Below are 11,388 nucleotides of genomic sequence, written 5' to 3' on the forward strand. Positions count from 1 at the left end.
ACTCCTTACATTTTGGTTGAATTTTTAAAATTTATTAAAATGTGATATTAAAATTTTGGAAAAACATATCGTTATTTTCTTCGTGTGAGAGTTGTTCATTTCCTTCTATTATTTTCGATTGGGATCATGGAAAGAGATATGACCACTCTGATAGCTTCATGATTCCGCCAGATGTTTGTTTTAGAGTTCCAATTCATCATCTTAGCTTTTCTTCCAGTCATTTTTTTTGTATGCAGTTTATCCTTTCTCTCAAATAAAACTCCTTGTCGATCTATCACCAGCTGTGAAACAATATGTTTATAGGTAACATTCATTTATTTCTTTTTTTATTCTCTGTTTATGATTTATTAATATATAACATTATATTGCATAGATCGTCAAACCAGGCAGGCAGGAAGTATATTTTTGTGGTCTTGATCACCCTGCTCCTTCCAGATTTCTTCTGGATGCAATTCATTAGGTACGAATTTGACTGGATCATCGGACTGTATTGTACCTATTTAGGGACAGGTGGTGGAAGCATCTTACATGTCCTAACATTAAAGGTTTGTTTTCATTATCATCACCTGGTAATTATTGTTATTTTGTGAAAAACATGATTGTGTATAACCACATTCCAATTAAAAAAAAGTGTTTCCATAAAATGCATGTCTAATAAAGTGGAAAATGAAACTATCGTATACGAAAACATCTTACGATCCAAAACCTTATCTTCCAGATTGTGAAAACATATCGTTCTAAAACATGAAATTCGAATGAGCTAGTAATAACAAGCAGTTGATGGACATGTACATGGTAAAGTTAGGTGTTGTTTGATAAAACTGATAATTAAGTGCTGAAAAAATAAGTACTGAAATTTAAGTGCTAAATATTATAAATGCTAAAAATATTGAGTGATATAATTATTATAAAAATATTAGTTGATAATGTTTAATTTAAAATGTTAAGTTAAATATTTTAACTTACTTTTTAACTTAATTTACTAATTTAAGTGGTGGAAAAATAATTGTTATCAAACGCTCTTAAATTAAATAAATATTTAATATTTTAATTTAAATCATTAAGTGGGTTATCAAACAAAACATGCTTGCCTTGCCTTTACCAGTTAGATCTGTTTAGTTTTTAAAATTTAACATTGAACGGAGTTTTTTTTGGATTATTGGATTTGTGGGCTAATTTTGCTTCCATCTCTTCCTTCAATAATATTCAAATCACTTAAATGTTTTCTTACCCAACTTAATTAGTTATGTATTTTGTGCATCTTATATAAAAAAAATTTATTAAAAATATTAAATATGGAGATACTTTTTGGAAGACCTGATCACGGATCCGGATACCTCCCCAGGCCCGTGTCCCCTGGGCCAGGCTTGGACATGAAAGTTCATCTTTAGACCCAGGTCAAAGGGGACGAAGACTCTCCTCTTCCATCAATAGGTTTGCTATGGTTCTGATTGCAAAGGTTTTCACATATAAACACCTGATTGTAAAAAGTATTCTGTTAGAACTCAGAACTATATATCAATTTGCCGCATTTAAATGTATCTACACAGTTATCATATATTTTTTTTCTTTCCATTTATGTTTGGAAGCCTGAAATGTTTTACATATAGCTAAGTTTTTCGCAATCAAATATATGCAGCTCAAGTTTCCCTGTGTGGATGTAATTAACAATAATAAACTACTTTAATGGCCGAGCAGTATATACTTCCCAATCACTAACACAGTGAGAAGAAAGAATAGACAAAAAAAATGAAGGGTACAACTTACTAGGCCACCACCGAGGACATGAATATCAGTATAATCACGAGTTCTTGTGTAATCATGTTGTACTGTGTTCCTATATTCAGTATGTACTGAAAACACCCAGAAACATGTTGTACTGGGTTCCGGGCGTATATTTCCAAAAGGGAAACGAAATGCGGAAATTTTATTGAAGAGGAGTTTCCATACAACATATACAACCTTTTGAATCAGTTGACTTGGTTGCAAGATTTCTAGAAAAGTAAGAAAAATAATGTTTTTAAGCAGCTAAATTAAGTTAGCTCATTTTCTTTTGAATTTGTATTTTGTTTTTGGATCAACTCTCTGCTGTTAAAGGTCTGTTCCAGTTGCAAGCTGTTAATTTTTCTATCCTAATTTGTTTCAGTATCGGGCATGTAACCAACACTTTAAGAGGAACAGAAAACCTAAGTGAATGATCATTATTCAGCCATGCTTTTTCGAGATAAATCAATATGCTTTTCTAGACAAGTCCATGAGGCACAAAGATCACAAGTTATCAAGTTAAGTTCCTCAAAATGCAACATGGGTTGGCAAAAGTTTTAGATGTAAATAAGGATCCTAAATGAGCATTTCATGATGGAAAGTTCAGAATGTAAGATATCTCACAATACCACCCATATTCATGTGAAACAAGACTCGCAAACATCCACTTGTAGGAATAATTAGTCATAGTTTAACAATGGTATGCAATTTACCTAGTAATGTCATGTCGAAGGTATGCAAGAAATTCACAGGAGTGCAGCATAAATTAGTATCATGATCTTTCCATACCTGGACAAGGCATAGTTTCCTCATCATACCAAAGCCACATCTGCGCACGTTATGCATTTTCTTTACCCCATAAAAATGGAAATATCTACTACATACCATCCCCTTTTGATCAATTGAGCAGCCATAGAAGAAATCTTCACTTGGACATATCCGTCAGGTGAACTAGCGTGCTGCATAGCATAGCACAGCACTAGCACAGACAAAAACTGCAAGCAAAACACGCTTAAATAAACCATAACCACTTAATAGCATAGAGGGTAATTCAAATCTGTAGACTATCCACCAACATACAACATGTGATTGCCGTAAAACTTCTTAACCAGTCGGAATACCTAATCAAGCTTATCTTGTCATCATTTGTAAGAAAACCTCATTCCCTTATAGCAGCGTCTTGAATTGCTGCAGCCGCTTGGAACCTTGCATTCGCAACTTGAGAATTCTCTGACAGACCAAAACCAGTTTAGGATAAACCAATCCCTCCCAGCTTTCTAAAATAGCATCAAGTTTGCTACTCAAAATTGCATCAAACTTAAGTACCAAGAATGAACTTGCAATCCTTGTACGGGTGCGACGACAGATTTAGTGACAGGATAGTTGCCTCAGCCGCTCCCGGATTGATATTTATCTGCAACACCAGTTTCAATCGGTAAGAAAGTTAATAAATAAAGTTCAATGTGACGGAATCAACGAAGAAAGCTTAGAATACCTGAATGGAAGCACAAGTGAGCTCGACGAATAAAGATTAGGTTATAGGCCACCAGGGCTTGGCAATTAGGGAAAAAGTTAGAATTCCAGGAAAGAAGCAATAGCAAATTATTATTTTTAAAATATTTGAATAATTACATTTTATTTTGATATTTAATTGAAAACTCATGAATAAATGAATAATGTAAATATATTATAAAATTTTACATCATTAATCAGAATAACCAAATTGCTTCAGTTAATATTAATGCTTTGAATCAGAATAAACAAAATGCAGAACGTGACACTATTAGTTGGAGAACAGGAAGATCGTTCCCCGAAAACTGTTGCTGAAGTGCTCTGATTGTCTCCTGTGATGTGAAGAACAGGGGCAGACCAGAAACAGAATGCATAGGCGGAGAAATGTCCAGTAGCATCTGAAGAAGTGTGATCTCTAAAAACATGCAAGCAAAGGGAAAACCCTGTTCATATGCTTAAATAATCTTCAGAAATGGCATTTAAGCTAAGAAGAGAATTGACCAACTCCATACCTTCAGTTCGCAATCCTGAAAAGCCAATACCTTCAATCAACAAGGTGCAAGTGGTTTGATTGGATGACTTAAGTTTTCGCTTAAGAATCCTACACTTCAAAAGCATCCCTACCACCGGATGCACATAATTTCGCAGTACTCCATATTGACATTATTTCATACAGATAAATATTATCTACACAATTGATGCATACACATAAAAATACATAAACTTCATGATTAATGCATACTCATGTATGATGATGGTGACATCCATCCTTTTGGAAGGAAAACATTCATATAAATGTGTATTTCACATCATAACAAAATGAGATTAATGCAACTAACTTTGACAGAATGTTGCAACAAAGCTTCTAAGAATATCACATCAAATGATTAACTTTTTTTCATACACAATACAACTGATCTCCTTCTAGTTCATCCAAACACAATCATAATACCACAAAGTCAATATGAAGTATAAAAGGAGCCACAAAGTATCCACTCATAAATAAGTTAACTTGACATCATTGAAAAATCTCCTCTTCTATTCATATTTCCTTTATTACAGCAAATACAAAAAATAAAGGTCTAAAATGCTACATTCATTACCTTTCTTTGAATTATGAAGCCTTAATGGATTCAACAAATCCACTACTAAGTAACCTCTCTACATACTTCCCCAAAATATCAACTTCCAAATTGACCTTCTGCCCAACTTTCTTCAGAGGAATCACCACCTTCTGTTGTGTATAAGACACCAGCATAAAGTTGAAGCAATCTTCCTCATCAAACACATCAACCACTGTCAAACTAGTCCCATCCACTGTAATAAATCCCTTTGGCACCACATATCTCAATAAACTTCTATCGGCTTTCACCTTCACCCATAATGAATCCCCTTCTGCTTCCCTGTTCACTATCTCCCCCGTGCCATCTACATGGCCCTGCACGAAATGCCCCCCCATACGACTCGTAGGCTGCACTGCCCGCTCCAGGTTGACCAGAGACCCCGGCTCCAGCTCAATGAGAGACGTTTTCCTAAGTGTTTCAGGGGATAAACCCACAGTGAATTCTTCATCAGTGAAACTCGTCACTGTTAAGCATGTCCCATTAACAGCAATGCTATCTCCAAGATGGACACCATCAAGAACGGTTTTTGCCTTTATTTTAAGTTCAAATCCGCCGTCTGTGTTGGTGCCCAGGTGGTTAATTTCGCCCATTTCTTCGACGATCCCAGTAAAAAGACATCGGATGGTGGAGGTTCGTAAATGGGGTTTGATTTTGGAATTGAAAATGGGTTTCGCAGTGAAAAGGGATAGAGAGTAGGGCTTTGAGATTGTGGTTAGCTTCAAGTGAGGTTTTGTGGGAAGGAAATTGAGAATTGTTTTTGATGCTATTGTCGGGGTTCTACAAGGGGAGAGGTTTGGGGTTCTGGGTGAAGAAAGGAGAGAGGAGAGCGACATTTCTCCCTGTCTGGTTTCCGAGAACCACAACCACAAAGAAAAACCAAAAACTGATATAAATTGATAACCACAAATACGAACTATAATCTGAAAATGACAAGGACGAGACGGAAGTGGAAGTGGAAGTGGAAAGGGCTAGCGGATTTAGAATACCTGAATGGAAGCGCAAGCGAGCTCGATGGAGTGCACAGTGGAATGAAGCCGGGCCAGATCGGAGGACGTGTTGGCTTGCTTGGGACAGTAGATGTAGATGAGCCTACAATCTAGAGAGACAATATGAATTTATTCAAGGGTTATAAATCATATAATTATGCCTCTATTGTTAGTAAGTTGAGCAGATTCCATTTTACCCATGACGAAACTTTTAACTATTATTAACGAATTACTCCACTGTGGGCTGCTATATATCGCAATATTTTTTCCACCTACCGCATTTTTTTTTTTTTTTTTGATAATTTAGCTCTCCTCCTAATTTAAACTCAAATCCTCTTTAGCTTTTTGGTTTTTCAAAAAACTCGACCTAAAACAACATGCCGCCAAAGCCAGAAGCGGGTAAAAGCTTCATGAAATCTCCGTTAAGTTTTTTTTTTAAAATTACTCAGAAATCACGGGTTCCGCCTCCGAATCGGAAGCGGAACCCATATGAATATAAGGTAAACGGAATCGCCGTGCCGTTTCCACCACGGGTGGAACGGACGAACTGCCCCTTCCACCCGTGGTGGAAACGGCACGGCCGTTCGTTCCACAACGGCGCTCTCGTTCCACCGTACGGTGGAACGGTGCGCGCTGCCCGTTTAGGGAAAAAAAAAAACGAAATTCAAAAAACGAAATTTTAATTTAAATTTATATCGTAGGATTACCTCGTGTTCGAAATCATGGTCTTCGGGAATGCTCAGGTCCACTTTCGTCCAATTCGGGTTTTTAGGCTTGGGAGAGAAAGAGAGGAAAAAAAAAGTTTTGGTTTTTGGTAAAAATAAATTAAGACAAGGGTATAAATGTAAAAATAATTCATAACCCAAACCATATGTCATCATAATACTATAAACTATCGACAAACCATGAGAACATAATTCATCAGCAAGCCATAATTCATAACCCAAACTAAAATTCATCAGGAAACCATAATTCACCAACAAACAATAAGAAGTCGTTCGAAATTTGTAATTCATCAGCAAGCAAAATAATTTATAACCCAAACCATAAAAAGTAATGAAGAAATCATTCAATTCAACCTTTGTTTTGTTCCTCCTAGTTCGAGATTTGTAAAGAAGTCATTCTTGAAGTTCAAGTTGAAGGAGGGAGAAGACAGGCGGACGAACGGACGGACGATGAAGATGACAAAGAGTGAGAGAGAAGAGCGGATTAGGAGTTTGGGTTGGGGAATTCGAAATTGAGGGAGAGATTGAGAGGTAGGGATGGGCACGGTTCAATTAACCGGTCCATGAAGTAATAAAATTAACTGAACCGAAACAATCGGTTTGTTAACCATTCAAACTGAAACTGGTCCATACATATCGGTTAACCATACGAACGTTTAACCATTAATTTCGGTTAATAGTTTTTAACCGATTTTTATTGGTTAACCAAAAATCAACAGTTAACCATAATTTTTATCCAAACCTAAATTTTTAAATAATATTAAAATGCACGTAATTTCAAATATTCAAAGAAAATGAATTTATATAAAAATTCAAAATTCAAACATCTGTCTATACAATATACTAGATCCGTACAAAAAATGATGATGTGTTAAATTTTAAGACATTATTTTGATGACGTGTCATCTTCCTAAAGCCTCAAAGCATTTCACATTCTTTAACACTGTTCACTTTCAACAAAAACGTTCAGTTTCCACATCTAACTGTTCGTCTCTCATCTCCCTATTCCATAAACCTGGTTCTCTCTTCCTGTCGAGATGGTTTCCTTCCCATGTATTCTCTCTCCATTTGATTTCTCACCATCCTTGCTATCTTTCTTCTTTTTTCCATTGATTTCGTTTTTCTCTTATGAATTCTCATTGTTTGTCTAAAATTCACTTTCATCTCTCCTCCAACAGAAAGGATTTCCAGAGCAGTTCCTGATTGAAACTGAAGAGTATACCTCTAAGCCTTTCAGTAGTTCCTGAAATTGAAGATCTGATTTTCACATAGGTGATGAATATTGCAGTTTCTACACGTTTTTTACAACTAACAATGAGAAAAACAAGTTGACGGATGAAAACTAGAATTCTGATGAATTGCGCAAGGTATTTGTATCTCAGATGCTTTTCTTTCTTTGATTATTCTTTATTTCTTTCTTTTGATTCAATTGGAAGAAATTATTCTCAATTTATCCTATGAGTTAGAAGGTTTGAGAGAAATTATTCTATTGATTAAATATTCAGAATTACTATTTAATATTGTGATTAGGATTCAGTTCTGGTATACCAAATAGAGAAATATTGAAGAGTTTACATGGTTGAATGCAAGTTACAGTCCTGTTCTCAAGCAACTAGGTTCACCTTCAATGATAAATTACTACTTTGAGGGGCATACTGCTAATTCTGATTCTAATTTGACGATGCAATTGGGCTGCAAACAACAGTTTTCTCTCAATTTTAACAGAACAACTTATTTTATTACAAATAGTGCTCTACTTCCAAATTCATTTCTATTTCAGTACAATCAAATGGAAAATATGTCATTGCTAAATACCTAATTAAATTTTGTTGAACGTTGATAGGGCATGGTTCAGTTATAAGAACAAGCATGGTTTGGTTTTAGAGACAGATCTCCATCATCTTTTTGCTTTAGGACTGGAGTTCTCTTAACGAAGGTAATCTACAATTTGATTTGGGGAAAATCTTATGTACTACATTTAGTACACTAGCTATATTTGTTGACTATATCGGTACAATAGGAATTAGTCACAACTACAGTTCATAGACACAGGGCTCAGTTACTTGATTATGTCAAACTTGGTTTTACCCCACGAGAAATCTAGGATCCTCAACCTTTTATTATTTTGCAGGGAGCGTCGAAGAGGGTTATGATGCAAAAAATATTTGTGAACATGTTGATGGTGATTAGAATAAGAATCTCAACTTTTTCGTGCATTTTATACATCAAATCTACAAATTTTAAATATTAATGTGTCTATACTATATTTTGTTGTAGTTGTATATCAAATTTCAGTATCTTTTTCTATTTTGCAGATCATATTGCATCTATCTATTGCTTGCTACATTTACACCTTAATGAAGCGAGGGTGACATTTGTGTTTTAAGATTTGTCATCTATGGTAAATCTCCCCTCTTTCGTTCTCCTTAACTTTTCAATTGTTTTTCCAGTCTGAAATTTTTATATTAAACATTGAATAATTAAAGTTTACATTTGTTTCATTTGTAATAATAAATCAAAATTTGCAAGTATTAAATAACCTGGAAAAAAAATCTCAGACTGCATTCATTGTACCCTTTTTCTATAGTCTATGAATTCTGTAATTGATATGAACTTGATTTATAAGACTAACATCATTTAGTTTTGCAAACCATTATTAAACTATAGCTCTACATTTTCTGCATCTCCTGTGTTTTTGTTTGTCTTTTTATGCATACATGTAATTAGCATGTTTTGTTTTTGTTTGTCTTTTTATTTGTTCTGTATTTGATTCTTTAGATTGTTTTCAGGAGGTTGTGATATGAAAGAAAAAGCTGCAAGAGCTTATGATCTAGCTGCACTCAAGTATTGGGGTCCTTCTACTCATATAAATTTCTCTGCAATGATCTTACTTCCTTTTATTACCCAACAATATAATGAATTACTTTTTGCAATATTCTTTTAAAAAAAATGTTAATTAAAATGCAGTTGTGAAATTTATTGTTTTTCAAGGTGGAAAATTATCAAAAAGAACCAGAAGAAATGAAAAATATAATCTGGATGTCCCTATTCTTTTATACGGATATTTTTTGGACTTACTAATATTTTATATATATATAATTTAATGGCATTTTTTCCTACCAGCTTGATATGTAGGTCATTGGTGAGGTTACTGGGGAGGGCAAACATAGAAATAAAGTAGATATCATGAATACCTTTTAAGTTATCTTGACATGTAAAATCTTGATATGTAAATGGCATCGGAAAAAGTTGACATTTTTTGATGTAAGATGCACTATAGTAAAAATAAGATTTTTTTTTCTTACCAAAATAAAAAAAATAAGATTTTTTTTATTTGATTCTAGCAAGTTGACGATTATGATGACTTTGTTGTATAAGGAATTACTCTATAAAATATATTCATGTGAAAGTACAAAAATAAAAATATATTCTATCTGTTTATTTGTATGTTAAAAAAATGACAATTTATTCCTTTTAGTGTGAGTTCGACATGAATTTTTCTGAGTCCACATTGTCTAGAAAGCTCAATTGATACAAGCTAGAAATAGATCAGTCCACCAAATAAATTGAATCATAGAAAAATATGATTCTGGATGTGTTGCCTCCAAAATGGAGTAGCACTAGCAAGTGCACTAGGCTCCAAGTAATAAAGTGAAAGTAAATTATCGTCTCCTCAGGGATAGGAATGCTAGAAATTATGATGGTTCCTCTATAAAACAATCTAGTTCTTAGAACAATGGATCAGTGATAATTATAAATGTGGGGAGAGTGACTAAAGGTCTTATTTTAGTACTAACAATTAGGTGACTTGGACTAAGTGGTAGTTACGCATGCAACTTAAGGTAAAATTTGATTCAAGAATTAATAGAACAAGCAGGAAGCACAACTAGGCGGCTGGCGAACAAGCAGATTTTTTCCCTATCAAGCAATATTATGTATGTAGACCCTAGGTGACTCCCACTAATCTCACTAAGGTCATGTCTCCCATGTTCCAGAGATTCTTCTAAGAGCATGCAAACTAGTATAAAACATGGGCTCGCAAGAACTCTTATGCATTAAGAACAAGAAAGCAATTAGCGTTATTGCTAAAAACCCTGGGCACAACACTTTATCGTGTCTCCATCCTCAACCAGTGTGTGTGTTAGGTTGCATTTTCTGTAATCTGACCCGAGTCTCCTCTGCGGTCATCCAACTAAAGGATAGGCTAGCTAGACCTACTATGAATTGAGTGCCCAACCTAACAATCATCTAAAAATATTCTTGTATACAATAGGGGTGGGCTACTACTTGCATCGACCAGTCTTAGGCCGGCTTCGGCCCGTAGAGTGACTACTCACTCATGCTCATACTTGAAACAAAGAGAAAATGTATTGTAAACATGAGATAACTAGATTAAAAAGGTGTGAGACCACTAAGGATCTCCTTTTCAAAATACAATACTTAAAATTAAAGACAAGTACTGAAAACTAGTTCAAGATTGTTATCCCCTTTTTAATCTAGTTATCACTAAGGATCTCCCTTTCAAAATACAATACTTAAAATTAAAGACAAGTACTGAAAATTAGTTCAAGATTGTTATCCCCTAGCTTCCCATATGAAGCTATATAAAAGGATACAACACAACAAAATGAAAATACAAACAAGCTTAGGAAATCCAAAAAGAACAGTCTGCTGCCTGTAGGAACAGTCTGGCAGAACAGACAAATGTTACAGAAAAAGACAATCCTGCTGAGTCAGGACAAATTAGCACAAGCAGACAAAAGCTGTTCACAAAAGACAATGTTTTCCTTTTCCAAAGCCACTAAAAAGACATGCAAGACTTGTGGATTCAGCATTGGGACTCCTTTTACTCCTTCCCCAAGTCTGGTCACATGATCCCCCATTTCTCCATCAGTTTGACTGTTCCTTGACTCTATAGCGCAGGCAGAAGCTTCTGAGAACAATCTGCACAGATAAAGCAAATTATAAGGATTTTCGACAATTAATTAGGTCTAATTAGCACCATATTCAGCTCTTAATTTCGTGATTAACATGGTATAATTTGCACTTATCATGATGTCTAATGATGCAATTTTTTTTTGAAACCCTAATGATGCAATCTTGATGGTTATAACCTATTTCAGCTCTGGTTTTTTGCTTTCAGTTTCTGCGACTAATTTCTCGAAAGCTAATTGGTATATGCAAAGATAACAAGATTTAATTTGATTATATAAAGATGAATATCTATTTTGTGTATAAATTTTGGTTCTCTCCATATCATATTCTATGACAAGCCTT

The 11,388-nt window shown here is 34.6% G+C and overlaps 1 protein-coding gene and 1 long non-coding RNA gene across 6 annotated transcripts; one reads left to right on the forward strand and one right to left on the reverse strand.

The window, feature by feature from the left end:
• Positions 1 to 1,185: 1,185 nt before the first annotated feature.
• On the reverse strand, positions 1,186 to 5,542 carry LOC136217411 (riboflavin synthase-like). Of its 3 annotated transcripts, none has more exons than XR_010683477.1 (6): positions 5,387 to 5,542; positions 4,380 to 5,243; positions 3,260 to 3,803; positions 2,886 to 3,178; positions 2,554 to 2,759; positions 1,186 to 1,477 (listed from the first exon to the last, which is right to left on the reverse strand). XR_010683477.1 is itself a non-coding variant. In XM_066004010.1 (1 exon), the coding sequence occupies exon 1, from the start codon at positions 5,231 to 5,233 to the stop codon at positions 4,391 to 4,393; it is 843 nt and encodes a 280-aa protein (XP_065860082.1). In that variant the 5' UTR covers positions 5,234 to 5,520; the 3' UTR covers positions 4,226 to 4,390. The 3 variants fall into 3 exon arrangements, 1 of the variants encoding a protein (XP_065860082.1); XR_010683478.1 differs by having other exon boundaries at positions 1,187 to 1,477; positions 3,260 to 3,691; positions 3,789 to 3,803; positions 4,380 to 5,521; XM_066004010.1 differs by lacking the exons at positions 1,186 to 1,477; positions 2,554 to 2,759; positions 2,886 to 3,178; positions 3,260 to 3,803 and having other exon boundaries at positions 4,226 to 5,520.
• Positions 5,543 to 6,982: 1,440 nt separating this feature from the next.
• Positions 6,983 to 9,430, forward strand: LOC136220324 (uncharacterized). Of its 3 annotated transcripts, none has more exons than XR_010684480.1 (6): positions 6,983 to 7,164; positions 7,290 to 7,478; positions 7,955 to 8,047; positions 8,243 to 8,293; positions 8,427 to 8,512; positions 8,890 to 9,430. It is a non-coding gene; the product is annotated as an uncharacterized lncRNA (long non-coding RNA). The 3 variants fall into 3 exon arrangements; XR_010684478.1 differs by having other exon boundaries at positions 6,988 to 7,164; positions 8,901 to 9,425; XR_010684479.1 differs by lacking the exon at positions 8,243 to 8,293 and having other exon boundaries at positions 6,989 to 7,164; positions 8,901 to 9,426.
• Positions 9,431 to 11,388: the final 1,958 nt, after the last annotated feature.

This window comes from Euphorbia lathyris, chromosome 2, assembly GCF_963576675.1.
Source record: "Euphorbia lathyris chromosome 2, ddEupLath1.1, whole genome shotgun sequence".
Taxonomy (NCBI): Eukaryota; Viridiplantae; Streptophyta; class Magnoliopsida; order Malpighiales; family Euphorbiaceae; genus Euphorbia; species Euphorbia lathyris.